The sequence below is a fragment of the Seriola aureovittata genome, chromosome 2 (genome assembly GCF_021018895.1).
Source record: "Seriola aureovittata isolate HTS-2021-v1 ecotype China chromosome 2, ASM2101889v1, whole genome shotgun sequence".
NCBI classification, from domain to species: Eukaryota; Metazoa; Chordata; class Actinopteri; order Carangiformes; family Carangidae; genus Seriola; species Seriola aureovittata.
The window spans coordinates 23,511,563-23,529,089 of record NC_079365.1 but is presented as its reverse complement, the minus strand read 5'-3'; the positions used below and the strand labels follow the sequence as shown (position 1 = coordinate 23,529,089).

Sequence of the window (17,527 nt, the reverse complement as noted above, 5' to 3'; positions counted from 1 at the left end):
AATGTCACCAGCAAAACACCCACACACCGTCACCACACACTCGGATTACTACAGTAGCAGAATAGCTATTTGCTGTACACCAATACCATCTTGGCACAGCACGACTGATGGTGTCAAATGCATCAAGAAGGCAAAACATTTTTTGAGTTTTTTTTGAGCCCCTAAAACAGTAATGCTACTGACCCTGGTTTAATTTTGAGAACTCTGAATGGGCAAACACGAAGACATTTGTAACGTAATGTAGATGACACGTAGACACCCACGCTCACCTCTTGATTGTTATTTATTTATTTATTGTTATTGATCAGTCACAACTACCACGTGGATAATGAATTACAACCTGCTGTGCAGTTCAATTCTACATTTGATCATACCACTGCCATTGCTGTTTCTTGTATTCTGTGCAACTAACCAAATGCAGAGTAGACAGTCTCCTTGTAGACCTGCATACGCATGCCCAGGGTTAATGAATGGTCATTTGGCGTTTTCCAGTGTGTTAGCATGGACAGATTATATACGGTTAGATACAGTTATTTCTGATACGGAGCTAAAGCACTCATTTGGATGGAGATAGTTTTTGAAACTTAGCCTAAGCTGATGAATCTAGATTTCTGATACATGCAGATGGTAGGGTCAGAATCTGACATCAACAGCATGAATCCATGAAGCCAAACTGCCCTGTGTCAACAGCCCAGGCTGCTGGTGGTGGTTTAATGGTGTGGGAAATGTTTTCTTGGCACACTGTGGGCCCCTTAATCCTAATCAATCATCATTTCACTGCCACAGCCTATCTGAGGATTGCAGACCATGTGCATCCTTTTATGGCCACAATTTACTCATCTTTTAACGGCTACTTACAGCAGGATAATGCACCATGTCACAAAGCAAAAGTGGTGTCAAACTGGTTTCGTGAACATGACAGTCAGTGACTTCAGTGGACTTCTGTGCCCTCCCTCGTCACCACATCTGAATCCAGTAAAACACCTTGATGTGGTAGAACAGGAGATGGGCAACATGAATGTACGTCAGATCTGGAGAAAAGATGTGATGCAGTCGTATTAACATAGACTAGAAAATGAAAACGTTTTCAACATTTTGTGGAATCCATGACATGAAGAGCTATGGCTGTTTTAGAGCAAAGGGAAGCCATACCATATCAGGATAGTTCAGCTTGAACCTCATTGATGCTTGGAGATAAGGGTGAAGGGTTGACAATGGGCAGCCAATAAACCAAGTAAACCCCATAATGTAATAAATCTGAAGACAAACATCTAAATCAGAAAATATTTTAAAATGTTATCAATGCAAGTTGTTGGAGTCATTTAGAATAGTTCTCAAGTTGTGGAAGAAATTTGAACAATGAGGAGACAAGGTAAGTGTAAAGTTTAGATCAGACTCACTCTGAAGAAAACATTTATTAAAACATGAAACTCAAGTCATGGCTTGTAAGGTAATGGTTCCATATGTTGTCTCTTGATTGCTATGTGTTGAATTCAATTTCATTTAAATTGATTTAACCTTTATTTTTTACAGTGTAAGTTGGCTAAACATGCCGACCCCATGAACAACAATGATCAGCTGTACTGTGCCCCACGGACTGCATCATATAAAATGGTGTGTGGTGATTTTTGTGATTATCACCTGTAATGAACACTGAGAGCAGAGTGGTAAATGGAGCCCATATACAGGAGCATCAGAGCGGAGGCAGCAGCATATCAGGAAATTACATCCCCATCTCCTCTTTCTACAGCTGCTTCCATTATACAACCTTTCAAAGACCCTTAGTACAAGCCATCACTAAAATATGGCTATATTTTCTGGCTTTTCCTCAAATACAGAAATAAATAAATAAATAATTCCTACATTTTAATCAGTCTAATTAGTTTCCTTCTTCACATTGCCAGGATATAAATCTGGTAGACAGATACTAAATCTCTTGATTAAATTTCAATTTTATTATTATTTTTTTTTTCATCCCTGAAACTTGTCACGTTTAAACTTATTTCTAATTTGCTCAGTCTAAAAATCAGCCAGAATCAGGCTTGTGTGTTAATGAAGAATGCAGCTGCTTCCCTAATAGAAAGGGGGAAAGAAATTGCTGTGATGTTTTTTCCCTATAAAGCAAGAAAACTAAATAAATAAGAACAAAAACTGCCTTATCAGCATTGCTGCACATATAGGAAATACTGTACAGCTTGTACTGTATACATTCATATCAAACTCACACACTCATATTTGCATTAATTACACATTGGGGTGCTGGACCTCCTGGCACATAAGGTCCACAAACATATTGGTGAGTTAAGGGTAAAGATAAGTGGACTAATCAGTGATAAGAATAACGCAGCACATTTACACAGAGTGCAAGTAGGAGTTGACACACCTGTAATTGGGTATTTCGAGGTGTGGTTTCTTTGCACTGTTTAAAGCCACTTTGTGTAGAATTTGAAAATTTCAGACCTAATTACCCCACAGTGATAGTATCATAGAAGACACTGTGGTAGTAGCAATAGAGCTCTATGACGCTTCTCATCCACTTTTAGCTCGCTGTTTTAGATCTGTGTATTCACATTTACCGTATCTATATTTACCTCTCTTGTCAACCCCTCAGGCAGCCGTTTCTGTCAAAGAAGCTCTGATAAACCCCCTATATGCTACTTGACCAGCACCAAACCCCAGAGAGACAAAGTTCATGACAACCTCATGATACTGTGTAAATAAGCAAGTGTTTGTGAACACATTAATCATAAAACCATTGGATATGATGATGGCCTTGTACCTCGGAGTTTGTTTGTATCTTTTCTTTGCCCCCTAGTGGCCAAAAATCAATTAGTGCAGCTTTAAGTATATCCTTCCACACAGGGCCATAACTCGCACAGCGGCACTGCTTTTTCCAACCACAAGTTAAAAGACTTTCCACAACTGGGAATAATCAACAAATACTAATAAATATAGTACAAATAATAGCAGCAGAGTGTTTGAATTTGCAGGAAAGAGCACAATGTACACACGATCTATCAGTGAAGGCTTTTTATTCAAAACAATGTTCAAAAAAAGAGAAAAATGCAAAAAGAAACCACTCCTTTAAATACAATACAAAGCTTGGTAAGATAGAATTGTAACAAACAATGTCATTCCAAAAATAAAATGTATGAGAAAAAACTTCTCTAGTAAATATGCTACAAAGTAACAGTTTGCAATATATATTTATGCCCAGTGCACCGCAGTCAGAACCTCGGTATTCCGGGAACATAAAGTCATCGTCTCATCATTGCAGGTAAAATTTAAAGAAATTCCCTGAAAACATTTTGAAAGAGAGGAAAAAAAATCACAAGTCTTAAGCTCGGCGCGATGTTTCTGGTTTGCTGGGTTTGTTTAGCAGCCAGTGCAGGCAGCAAAGGCGCAGATCTCACAGACGTCCAGGGGAACCGCAGCTGAAAAAGACAAAGAATTAACCACTGCCACTGAGCAACTGACATTAGACACTGTTGCATCACCTGTACTTTAATATTCATGACTTGTTTACTTGAAATTCAATCACAAAGAAAGGCTGTTCAATTTATAATGGTCTCACCTAGTCTGGTGAGAGATGCGGACGCTCCTCTCTGCCTGCAGAGCAGCAGGAACTCCTGTGGGAGCATGGGGTCGGCACAGAGGGACAGGGTGCTCACCCTGAATCGCGGGTTTTGTTGTCCTGGTGCAAACCTGCTGTCTGTCAGCTCCTGGAGCCTCTTGACGGCCTCCAGTGAGAAAGACAATCCATTTTCCTGGAAGGAGAGGCAGATGTTTGTATTGAAAAAGTGAAACCCAACTAAAGGCCCAGTTTGCTAATGTACCTTTAGTTCAAATAATGAAACAACACAAAAGTATGTGGCCCAGGTTTGCAAATTTTTACCATGGTTGATAATTCTTCAGACATCAGAATGAATAGAAAAGCTCATTGTCCAGTCCAGTCAGTCTCATCATGAAGACATCAGTCAACAGCAATGCTAAGTGATGCACTTACTTCGACTTGCACGGCCTCGGACGTCCAGCCGAGAGCCAGGACCAGGAGAGTGATGGTGGCGAGTGTAGCCTTCATGGTGACAGTTGACAGCAGTTTTTTGCCTTGAAGCTTTGTCTTTGTCTTTTTGTGGATGTGCTCAGCAGTCGCTCAGCTCAGTGTCTGCTTTTCCCTCGGTCCACAAGCCTTCTTTTAAACAGTTTAAACAGCAGTCATGTGACCAGAGGCGCTTTTCTCACGGGTTAATGAGTAGCGATTAGTTTTACAGCGTTGTAAAGGGGAATTCATAAATTCTACTTTGACCTCATCACCTGTCTGATTATTTTTATGGATCCATGCCTCACTTGTCTGCTCTGTTTTCCAGAATCGACCACACCTCTGGTGAGTTAAAGAGTTACCACGACACCATTGATGACACTGAAGCCACACCAGCCCATTGTTAGAAAGTCCTGTTACTCACACCTATGCAAATGATTGAACTTTGTTTCATATGTTGAAATATGACCTGAATCCAACCATATTTAGTAGAAGTCATATGTTGATTTTATACATGGGTTGATAAGTATATTGTTTTGTTTGGGATTCACAACATTGTACAACATATTGTTTATTACAGAGAAAAAAAAGATAAATAAAGTTACCGTATTAAATTTAATTTCAAATACTTCCCTGTCATATCTTTGACTTTCTTATTGTCTTATGAACACAAACACACCCATTTGCACCAAACACAGCTAACAAAAAGCATTACATTTATATGCAAATATTATTCTGTCCTATGTGGGATGCCTGCAGCGTTCTCATTAGCTTGTGGTGTGGAATAATCAGATGCTATTTACTGCTGCAAGACTCCTGTTTTCTGCTTCTACTGCATAAAACATTAAATTCCGTTTTTTTTTATTAAGCCCTTGAGTCCGGCCAGGCCTGAATTAATTGTTTGTAACAAATGTAAAATATGTGTATACTTCCTAAAAGGCTTTCAGGCCGACTAGACACTGTGTGTGTGTAGAACAACAGTTGTAAAAGCTTTTGGTAAGCAGATGAGCTTTGAATAAAGAGGATTGGAAACAACATGAAAATCTCTAGTAGCATTTCCCTCAAAGCTAAAGAGTTGTCCTTTTGGTAGACAGCGGTTTGGTGACAAGGTTGACAGCACTTCAGCACAGACAGACACATCAGCAGCTGCAGGAATCAAACCTGTGACCTTCCAGTAATGGTACAACTATCTAATCGCTGCATCTTTCAAGGACAGCCAGAGGCTGCGAGAAAATCAATTGATTTCGCTTGTAAATGGCACAAAGCATGCAACCATGGTGCAAGGGTGTGGCAATCCAGTGACACATGCGTGAGGTTTTTAATGAGCACATTAAACACAATTCTTTACGCCGAGCATGATGGATGTGTCTACCTAACAGACACAGGGTGCACAGTGGATCTCAACACTGTTGTCGTCATATAACAGATGAAAATTGCAACTGAAACAGTAAAATCTAACAGTCTGTGACTATTATTTCATTAGCAATGTCTGAAGTTTCTGAGGTGGTCTTGGCAGGTTATCATTAGGATGGTGTTATTTTAACAGTTCCCCCGGGTTGCCTGGGATGAGAACATCTTTGCATGGAGCGAAAACAATGTTTAAATCCACACACCAAAAAAGAGAACAGAGGAGCCATGTTTGTCGATCTATTGATGATCACAGTCTGTGGAAATACTGGATTTGAACATTGGTTTCGTGTTTCCATCGTGGACAAACAGAAAACACTGACCATGAAGGCAGCTTTGATGGTCCTAAATAAATACACTCCTAAATAAAAGGATGAAAAATAACGTTTGTATTCCCCCCTATGGTTCCCTCTGGTTTGTGCTGAGAAGTCTGTGTGGTGGAGCTGTAATGTGTGGGGCACAGGGTCAGAACTGGGGCTAGTGCTAATGAAGCTAACCATTATACTAGCGGTCTGAGAGTGGGAGAGTGGGGTTAACAGGGGCTCACAGCTCATTTTTTTTTGCCTGGGGTCTGGTGGTTTAATTTAAGCCTGCCTATGTGTGTTTATTCTGGAAGCTCTGGTTTCTGCCCACAGTTCAATGACATGCATGTTGGGTGTGTGAATGGGTGTGTGAATGGTTGTCTGTCCGTCTCACCCATATGTATGATAGGATGGGCCCCTGCCCCCACTGACCCTGCACAGGATAAGTGGTTATAGATAATGTATTGATGAATAATAATGAAAATATGAAATGATGTCAGTTATTGCTTAAAACCCGTATTAGTCATCATTTCTCACACTGTCTGCATCATTCAGTCCATGCAGATAGGTGGGAATAGTATATGAGCCTGAGACTGCGTTGTTAATCAATAAACTTCATTTCAGACAGGGAGGCTGTTTGGCGGAAATGTGTGGGCTGTACAATGTGACACACAGCAGAGGAAAAAAAATTGCATGAGGTGATGCATGCTAATAATTTAAATTTTTTGAAATATTCAAAACACAGAATTTTCATGCTCTAATGTGATGTGATGTGAGGAAATGTTCGGCTAGAGGTGACAGACGGTGTCATTTGGCTCAGTCTGACATTTCACTGCTCTCAGTAACCCCTGTTCACCCAAACTGCTTATGTATGATGATAAAAAAAATGAAAGCCTATTGACTTGTCTGATGTATTGATTTCAAGTTTCTTTTCAATTTCTTGTCGAAATTTACTCTGTTTGGCCAAATGGTTCTCTGTTTAGTCGAGAAGTGAAAAACAGTCTCTAAGTCATGGGAAAGGGCAGGTACTCAGACAGGTAAGACTAATGACAAGCACTATAAGCTGGAGGGAGGTAAATCATCAGCCTGAGTGTGAATAGAATATGTTTGAGTATTTATCTGACCCCCGTCACCACCGACTCAAGTGGGTCAGCAAGCAGTGTTTTTCAATACAGACGCATCAAGTTCTCTTTATGTCTTTAGCTCAACATGAACCTGTGACCCTCTAAGTATAAGATGATCCATATTCTTGAAACCTGTTAATGAATTTTTTGGCCATCTGGAGACAGCAAAACAAGCTATAAACATTAGCATATTAGCCTCTTATATTAGATATATATAGGAAAAAGAAGCAATTTAGCTACATAGCTAACATTAGCATTAACAGCTGTTTACTTACCAGTCTAGAACAAACGTTTCGAGTTCAGCACCAAACTTAATTCCTTCATTCACCAAGCTATATATATTAAATTACACATTACAGTTTCTATCATGTGTCAGATGTCGGAAGTTGTATCGTGTGTGAAAAACCATTGCATATGATAAATTCACACTTCATTTGTGATAGAGAAATCAAACCTACAACTGTAAATTTGTGTCTAAACTTGATATAATATGCAGAGCCCTCACTTTTAATACCTTTGGTGAACATCATTGGATCAATGCTGCTCCTGCACAGCAAGATAAAACATGATTTCAATAACACTGAGTCATACAGCTTTTGTGGAACAATCAGAAATGAGCAGCTTTATTCCTAGTAGGATAAAAATAGACACAGATTGTAGTGACTGAATGAGAGACCCTTAACCTCTGTTCTTATAAGGGCTTGATTGCCTTATTATTTTTGTCTCATTCTTCCTTTAAAATAATAATAAACTACTGTCCTAGAAATGAGTCACTGTTTTTTAAGACAGTGCTCATACTGTGACACACAAAGGCCAAAGATGTGTGTGCAATAACTTTGTGGTCTCAGAGATTAGTATATGAAGTAGATGATTTTAAATCTGATAAACTTTGTTATTAGTTTCAGTTCCCTTGGTTTATCCAGGCTTCTGCACTGTGTCACATGTTAATTGCTACCACGCTGTGTGAAAATGGCTTTTATCTCACACTTTAGATATACAGCATGTTTACATTTGAAAATACACGATGGTCTTATAACTCCATTATTTTATAGGTTTTAATGAAATTAAAAGATACTGTGCTGTTACTAACTATGATTAAACCATACCTCAAAGATGAATGATGGTTAAAGGAACAATTAGACATTTTGGGAAATATGGTTACTTAGCTCACTTTCTTGCTGAGAGTTAGAAGAGAATTTATATTCCTCTCTCATGTCTGTAACGTAAATGTGAAGTTAAAGCCAGTGACAAAATGACAGGTTGTCAGAGTTTTCACACTTTTATATGATTGATTGTGGCGTGTGTGACCTCTCCCGATCTGCCTGTGGGTTTTGTGAAGCAGGCTCTTAACTGTCATATTTGAAGCTGTACACTGGACAAATCATCCCTGTCAAACATGTTATGTCACAGCGCAGCCAATAAAAACATAATGAACAGGTCTCAAACAAAAACTACGCACTGAAATGCTAAAACACTTGAAAAACCAATGAAGTGCATTTTATCATTTGCCGTGATTACAGAAAAATATGCACAAATGTCAAATGAATAGAGACAAAGGGTTTTTGTTATTAGTCTGACACGACCCCATCATAGTATCAGTGATCTATGAAAGTAAATGAGTAACATTAATAATAATAATGTGAAGTTTTAATGAATGTGTAGCATTTAAAAAAAAAATCTACTCTATGTTCCTTATGGTCTTATAGTAAATGATTGTGATATTTCCTTTTATTTATAACTGTTATAATTAGAAGTGAAACATAATGCTTATCAGATTATGTTTTTTTATTGACTTGCAGGTGACAGTACAAGGAATATTACTCATTGGGCTGCCCGCACAGGTGACACAACAACACAAAACATAAGAGGTGAATGTCCAGTCTAAACTTTGGAATACAATGAATAAGTTCCTTTAAGAAATACAAAAGGATGTATTGTATGAATCACTGTTGTTATCACTGCATAAATACTGCTCAACATATGCACAAATGCCTATGGACATTTTTCTCACAACCTGTCGTCTATATCCACAATAAACTGCACAAAAAAAGTGATTGTGTTATGGAGAATCTCATTGCTAATCATAAGTCTCACGCTTGGAGTGCTTTAGTTTACACCTTTTATTATACTTGGGGCAACAGTAGCGGCTTCACTACAAAGCCATAAATTGACACAGTTGACTCATCCAGCTCCTGCAGACTAAACTTGTGGAGATTTATCACAAGTGTCAGATTTATGCTTGGCTGATTTCATTCTCACCAATAAATCAGTCTTGTTTATTGAACTTGCAGGATGGACGCTGCTCTGATTAGTGTTGTATCTATTGCCACTGTTCCCATCACTTTGCTTTCCACTTGTATCTCCCTACACACTCAAAAACAAATATCAGCTGATCAGCAGACAGAGACTAGGTTAGCTTTTTGTAGTTTCTTTTTGAATCTTGAATCTTTATTTTATCTGTCCTCCATCTAATCTTTGATATTTTATTATGAATAACTGAATAACAAGTTTTCCTTTCTTGATGGATTTTTCAGGCCGCTAAAAAGTATTAGGAGAAAAAACAAAGGGGGGAAATGGGGTTCTAAGGGTTATTATTGACCAAATGCCTGGGATTGGAATTTTCTGCTCCAACCAATTTCAAATACAGAAAATGTTCAGAATAACATTACATTTTTCTACCTGTAACCAGACCATATCCTCAAAGCTAATAACAAAGGACTAAAGTGAATAAATGATCAAAGGAAAACTGTTTGTGACCAGCAGCGACAGCATGGCTGTTATTGTTTTCACTTTGTGAGAGTGTGTGTGTGTGTCATAATGTTGTCTTGGAGACACCTACTATAGCAGGAGCTACCGCACAGGTGGTTTTAAGGACTTTCGCAGGTGTTTATAGCGTCACAATAGTGCTAGACACAGTCACAAAACTTTGGATTTAGTTCAAAGATGATGATATGGTCTGATGCATGAGTGTTTATTACTCATAACCACTAACCAGAGACCATCTTGAAATGGCACTTGTTACATTGCCTGTCAAAACGTTGATGTTCCGACCCATGAGTACTCTGTACTTTTTCTCATGGATCGGACCATACCCGTCTTGGCCGCATCTTCCACAGACACACAGACAGACGTATAATCACCCACCAAAGTCCTTGGAACGCCTATGTTATAGTTTCTACTACAGTATGTGTCTCGAAGACCACATTATATCACGACACACACACGCCTATACACACATATACTCAGACACAAACACGTACACACACAGTGAAAACAACACCAGCCATGCTGTTGCTGCTGGTAACAGACAGGTTACCTTAGATGCACTCACTTTAGTCTTTTGTTTGTCTTCTGCAATGATGTTGATGGACGTTGTGGCTGGTGTGATCGCAGTGCAAGATGGTCTCTAGTTTTTGATTGCTTTTACTTGATGTGATTTCCACATAAACAAGGAAATGACAAATCTGACAACTTGCAGTTCCTGTTGCATTTTAAGTGGGCATCAATGTTATCTTATCTATTATAAGAATTAAAAAAGAGTTGTGCTAGTAACTGCCTGGCACAAAACAATCATCAACAGTGTTTATCTGATCAGCTGAAGTAACTTATTATCTAGCTGCATTGATTAGACATATTTAGCTTGACTGCAGCATGACGTGCATCACGGTGAGACTGATACACCAACATCAGTGTGTGTGTGTTTTTCTTTTAATCATGGAGTTTGATCTACATGTGCAGGCACAATATGGGTCTGATATAAGCACCTTTGGGTCCTTGGACAGGATTTTGCTGAGGCCCCGCTCCACATCTTCACCACCCAGTCATCTCTAAAGTTTTATTCAAAAAATTTCAGTTAGTGTCATAAATGTATTGATATTTTCATGGTGTGAAGAAACCATGGGATGAAAAACACTCATGGGATGGAGGAGAAGGAGGAGATGGGTGGAAATGTTTCAGCATTTCAGTTAGATTTTTTGCCTCTCACTTATCAGTCAGTACAAAGGTGATCTAATTGTTCCACTGCTGATTAATGTGAGTGACCCAAACAAGTTGTAAAATATGAAAATAAATGATAGTGAGCAATAACAACATGATAATATATACCGTAACCACAGTTTATTCAGCCAAAAAGGGTAAATCAATTAACAATGTAATTATCAGCTTCAACAGAACGTTTCAGTAACACTCATAAAACTATGGGTGAAACAAGGGTGTAGGTTCGGTTTCAACATTGGTAGGGACGCAACAACCCTGCCACCCCTCCAAAACAAAGAATTTTTTTATGCTGTCAACCAAATGATTTATTAACATATAAGATCTGAATTTACATTCAGAAATGTATTTATATTTAGATAAAACTATAAAGTATCAGATGAAAGATTAAAACTTTACGATATTATCCTGTGTTATAAGACTGTGGTTATGTTAAAGGTAAGTTAGTAATTTAACAATTAATCCATAATAGTGTATATTTAATCACACTATCGTTTTAAACCCTCACCTAAAACCCTGTCAATGCACCTGTTTCCTCATCAGCCTCCTCTATTTCTCTGGTCTGCTGCTGTTCCAGCCTACAAAATAATTCCTCAAAAATGATCATACAGTTGAATCAACAACTGTCTAAAACAATTTTAATAAAAACAGAACAATATTACCCTCATGAAGGAGGATTTATTGCAGGACTGTTGTATTAGACTACATCAGTTTTAGCTGGATGTTTCTAATAAATTGCCAACTGAGTGTATATTTGTAATCGTCAGTGGAAAGCACTGGCTGCAAAGTGCCTGACTGGAACTGATTGGTTGATTTCAGTGCTTTCCTCACCTGTGCACTGATACAACCGGCAGTCTTAAGATGCTCTTTGATAGTTTTATCATATATTATTATCACCATATAAAAAGTTTACTCAGTGACATTTTCACTGACTTACTTTGTACTTTTATCTGAGAACATTTTTACGCGGTGATTGTAAAATGTCTTTTCAGTAACGGTAGTTAGTTAGTAGTTTGTTTACATGCTGCGTCTGTGTCAGTTTGTGTACACAGCAGCCTTCAGCGTGATAATAAGCTATTACTTGTGATGTATAACCAATCGGATTGTGCTGTGGGCGGGACACTGCTCAAGATCACAGAGTGGAAAGAACAGATCATAGACTGCGTATAAGAACAGATCAGATCAGAGACAGGCAGCCGGCCCATATCGGAACGATCTTATATGACTTGTACGAGATGTGGGAACTTGGGTCTTGAGGAGTCGTAGCATTTATTTACTGATAAACAGCCTGATGTGTGCATACATCATATATCCTTTGTCAATGGGACATGGTCACGACCACAAAAATGACTAAAACAATTGATACAACAGCTGGTAGTCAAGATAGCTTTCAGAGACAATAACCTGCTGCCTCCACAAGTGGGCAGTAAACTAAATTATGAATGCACACAGGCAAAAGACACAATACAAGTGGGATCAGATGTAAGGAGAGACATCACTTCCACTTCAGTATCATTCTAATTGATGTCAGTTTTTGGCTTTAACTGGGCAAGCGCTGCTGTCTGAATAACTGTTCATGTGTTTCTGGCTGAAATTTCTCCAGTAAATCCAATCAGTTCAAACTGCCATTTCAATAGATATAGGTTAAATGAATCACATGGATTTAATGTTTTATGTGGTTATTATGTTGAGTGATTTCATTCGGTTGGTCAAGCAATTTGTCCTGCGTTTTCCCCGGTTAATGACCACACACAGTAGAATAACAGTTACATGGACAAAAGTTTATTTGAGATTGTTGGCTTTTAAAAATGAACTGACACAGTCTTTGATGTCAAGGCCAAGTTATTATATGATCTGATGACAGCACTCTGCAAAAACTGTGACCCATTCTCATATGACACGATCATCGGTGCAGTTTTATTGAGGGAACGCAGCGTTAACTTCTTTCCATGCAGATCTGTGCATTTATCTTGCTTTATTTTCGGATGGACAATGCTGACTGTTTCTCTGTAAATCATCACCTCAAAGCAAAGTACACAGCCCGTTTGATTTATGTCTCTAGTGTAAATTTCAGACTCTTTTCAAGGACACGTATGAAAACAGGCGTATAGTGAAAGGCCAAACATGTTCAAATGATAAATAAAGATAACGATAAGAGGAACTGCTGCAAAGGGACCAGTGAAAGATACATTATGAATGTAATGAATAACCCTGCTGTATTTTCAGCTGTATTTATTACACTTGAAATAAATTAGTTAGTTTGATATTGATGTTGCAGTGCATTTTACAACATGTTGCACTATTATACTTGACATAGATGGCACAGCGGAAAATCACATTCACATTCTTGTAAAATGAAGCATTAGAATATAAAACTGGCCTCCATACTTTTTTCCTCAGCTTTTGCTGAAAGCAATTCCTCAATATTCAATTCTATAAATTTGCATATTCAAAAACACTTTACAGCGAGAAAAGGTTTAAGAACCTAGAGGCCTTGTAAGGCTCAACATTGGTAGCCTATGTGAAACACACATGTCAGATGTTTGAAAACATATAGCTCTTTATTGTACCAGCTACATTATCTGGCTGCAATGGAAGTAGGTTACACTTTCCAGCATTAGTACCTTCAGTGTTATTTGTCAAATGTCGCACATGGTTTACCCATTTGGAAAAGGACTCCAAGTGTGTTCCCCATTTATTCGCATGTTCAGTAGCATCAATATCAGAACAAGCACACACACAGCATGGCCAAAAGTAGACAGACACACAAAACTTGCACCTGTTTGTGATTGTTGAACATCTCATTCCAAAACCATGGGTTTTAAAATAATAGCCTCCACTCTTCTGCTATTTGCTTCCATTCAGCCGCAAGAGCATTAATGAGGTCAGCCACGGATGTTGATAAGTGACAAGGACATTTCATCTCAAACGTGACGGATGGGGTTGAGATAAGGGCTCTGCGCAGGCCTGTCAAGTGCTTCTACATTACACTTTTTATTCTCTGGTTGAAACTCCCAAACTGTTGCCATAAAGTTTGAAGCAAAAAAAAAAACTAAACAAAACAAAAACAAACATTGTATGCTGTGGAACTAGCCACTTAGGGGCAACCCTGTTAGCAAGCAGTGGCCTATTTACATATCAAACAGATCAAGAGCAACATTAGCCTTCATTTGGAGACATGTTTGTGTCCATTTAATAAATGCAACAGCAATTTACGTACAACAGTCACTCTCCTTAATCTCTGTTTTACTCTCCACCAGCTCCTAAGGGAAATATCTGACTCTTTAGCTTTGAAATGCTCCACCATGTTCAGCAGCTAGTTGCTGTGTCTCTTTCTGCTGTTTGGCACAGAGCAGCCAGCGTACAGTCTACGCTGTGTAGAGATGAGTGGAACTGCGACTGCTAATTCCCTGGGAGTTCATCACTATGAGCAACTCTTTTCATACATGTAATATTTCTCTCCTTTGTCAACATAGACATATTGATTATAGCAGATATAACTGTAAATTGGAACTGAAGGGCCTCGCCTACCACCACATAAACAGGGGTGTCCACATACGTCTCGGATATATTGCGTTTTTCTTTTCTTTGAATGGATGTCAGGGTCTAGGGAACATTTCACTTGCACTTATGTGGCTTTCCATTGATATGCTTAATCTGCAGTGATGGATATGTAACCCTGCATTGTGATTAACTGTTGGATACTACACCTGCCTACAACTGAGAGGTGCTGCATCAAAATAAATCTGGTCACAAAAGACACACAGCAATCATATCACACACACACACACACACACACACACACACACACACACACACACACACACATTACTGGTGTGCATGATGAGGGTGTGTTTAGTCAGTGCCAATAACCTGAACTTACTGTGCCCTCTGTTGGCGACCTCAGGTGTTAAGGGAAACAACTGTGTTTACTGTCTGCTGTTAGAAGACCTGCTCTATCAGCAGCTGCAGTCCTGTGTGTGAGCTGGAACTTTAGAAAACTGAAAAATATACTGTTTTCAATGTGGGATCTTCTTTTATAATGGTGGATTGTCTGTAAGCAAAGTGTTTTTTCCATTATCTTTCATGACACTGAATAGAACTGATCCGTGTCCAACAAAGACCGATGTCTATTTTTGGTTTCTTTCGTTCTTTTAGTGATGTTTGTTTTCAAAGCACTACTTTTCATTTTAACCCAACACTAGCAGTGACTCAGGGCTTCATCAAAGGTTATAAGTGGCTACCGCTGCCTCTTATCTTGCCATTGTGATGGAATTTTTAGGTATTTTTCCTTTATTATTAGGCCTTTAGGTCTGTGTGTAGTATTAGGCCATGTTTCCCCACAGGTGCCTTACTGTAAGAAATTGTTCATTGTTTATTTCTAGCATTGCTAACAGTGCATTCTCCACATCGAAAGCTACCATAGCAACCAAGGTAGAGCAGACCCTCAATGACAGAACAAGATAGAATAGCTGTTACATCCCATAACTATAACACCCCTCAGGGCCATGATTTACACACATCTTCTCTGAGAAGGACATACAGTATGTGGACGCATGTGTTTCATAATGTTCAGCATAATGTATCCAGTAGCGTCTTGTCACACATGTGTGGATGTGATGTGTGTCCATGAAGAATAATTGTATTTGAACATGTTGCAAGTTTGATGAAGGTTAAATATAGTTTATAGTTTAGTTTTTGGGGGGCATTACCTATACTGCTCATCTCTTTTCTTCTTGATAGATCAATCTTCAATAAATGCTTCTGCTTTAAGACATCTGGGTCTCCTCCTGAACCTTCTTCCATCAGTTCAGAAGATTTCCATCACTGTGCTGCACATTCAAATTATTTTCATTAACTTTAATGTTGCATTGAACAGGTATTGATGCTGTAAATGATCATACAGTTGCCTAGTTAGTTAATTGTTACTTGTTCAGCTCCAGTTTTTTCAGTTATACTCTCAGACTATTAATACTGCATGGAAGTTTTAGATAAAAACCTCCGGAAAAGCAGGTTGGCATCTGATGGAGACATGAACAGAACTGTAACACTAACTCAGGTTTTACCTCAGAATAATCAAACTAGTAAGGTTAAACTCTCAGAGACATGACAGAGATGATGAGACGGATGTGCCGATATCCATAACAAACAGTTAACCTCTTATTGACGTCATGTTTCCTCCCCTCTGTACACTGTGTATAGTGTTCTTATGCAGAAGTATTAGATAGCACCAGGTTTGCTGAGAACAGAGAATTATAACATGATTTTGCAGTTCTTCACAGCTATAGAGCTTCATAGCTTCATCCAGTTTATGGTGTTGTGGCTGACATTCACAATTTGGGTTTACTTTCATAGCATCATTTTGATCTGAATACCCCCTGTATGCCACTTGCTCGATATAGCAGAGCATTTAGCAGCCAAAGAGCCAGATATTTCCCTCAGGAGTAGAGACATAATTCAACCAGGTGGACAACAACTCGACATCAAATGGATGGAGATCCGTATCAGCAGGACCTGTATATGGGAAGCTGTAGTCAGTTTAAAAGCTGATAATGTGTTAGTGTTGTGTTTAAAGCTTGTATAGCCCAGTATAGCCCCCATGTGGCTGAAAAAATTAGTTGTTGCAGGTTTAAGGCCTTTATTATGTCAGTTGATATTGTGCAACAGTATAGTGGTGCATATTCCCATATTTCAAAACAAAGTCGCCGTTTTGGGGCCAGTTGGTCTCTGCAGCCGCGGGTTGCTCACGATGAATGGCCGGTAACCTAATCTTACTTTGCTGGCCTGAAAATGCAGGTTGTCAGACAAATGCAGCAGATACCTGCTGAAACACTCCCATGATCCTCTCCTGTTCTCCCTTCCACAGCTTTCTGTGGTCCAATACAGAGTAAATATCCTGACTGTTTTGTCTCATCTTTCTTCTCTGGCTAGCATTTTCTCCTGCGCTTAGCATGTGGAGGTGGGGATTTAAAAAAGGGCATAGGCAAGCATTTTTATGGTGTGTACTTTGAAAAAACAGGCCATGAGTAAGAAAGGCATTACGTACTCATCATACAAAATGAGAAAAGCCATACCAGCGGTGAATACTAAATAAGAATCACATCTTTTTGTGTATCACTTAAAGAAGTAATTGTTTTTCAGGGGAGAATGAATTTGAAGTAGGTCATTCGCTCTTCAACGGTGCAGTCCGAATGATTATACAGCAGTTACTCTTTTTTTTTTTTAAATTAACACCAAAACATTGACAGAGCTGACTGATGCACATTCTGGCTCTAGGTTGATGATGGTCAGACTTTATTCCAAACTGAGAGCAGAACCGTTTAACGTATAATGTATGAACTCATGCCTCTGAATTGATATTGCCTGTTCATGTAACCTAAGAGAACAAATTATCTGAGATCAGTCAAGGGCTCAGTGTCAATGAATTTCAGCCAGACAGAGTGTTTGCTATATGACTGTGGGCTGTGGAGGTTCCTCACTCTCTTCAGTTACACACAGGTCGGCTACTGCAAAACTGCATTTTCTGATATATTTACCCAATTAAACATAGGACGCTACAGTGAAACTGTATGTTTGTTTTTGCTGTGAACAAACTCAGTAAAGTAAAACCTCTAATTAAACATGTTAAAGGGGCTGTTTGTAAGTTTTCTCTGCTGCTGAAC

The 17,527-nt window shown here is 38.8% G+C and overlaps 1 protein-coding gene across 1 annotated transcript; it reads right to left on the bottom strand.

The window, feature by feature from the left end:
- Positions 1-3,015: 3,015 nt before the first annotated feature.
- Positions 3,016-4,218, bottom strand: si:ch211-220m17.5 (guanylin family protein). The gene is made up of 3 exons (XM_056403093.1): positions 4,007-4,218; positions 3,575-3,767; positions 3,016-3,434 (listed from the first exon to the last, which is right to left on the bottom strand). The coding sequence occupies exons 1-3, from the start codon at positions 4,079-4,081 to the stop codon at positions 3,376-3,378; spliced, it is 327 nt and encodes a 108-aa protein (XP_056259068.1). The 5' UTR covers positions 4,082-4,218; the 3' UTR covers positions 3,016-3,375.
- Positions 4,219-17,527: the final 13,309 nt, after the last annotated feature.

Excerpts from the sequence above, each read along its gene's own strand:
- si:ch211-220m17.5 (XM_056403093.1), bottom strand. The coding sequence starts at position 4,081 with ATGAAGGCTACACTCGCCACCATCACTCTCCTGGTCCTGGCTCTCGGC. Across the intron at positions 3,768-4,006 it reads CCGAGGCCGTGCAAGTCGAA|GAAAATGGATTGTCTTTCTC; the intron begins GTAAGTGCATCA and ends CTCTCCTTCCAG. Across the intron at positions 3,435-3,574 it reads CGCATCTCTCACCAGACTAG|CTGCGGTTCCCCTGGACGTC; the intron begins GTGAGACCATTA and ends TGTCTTTTTCAG.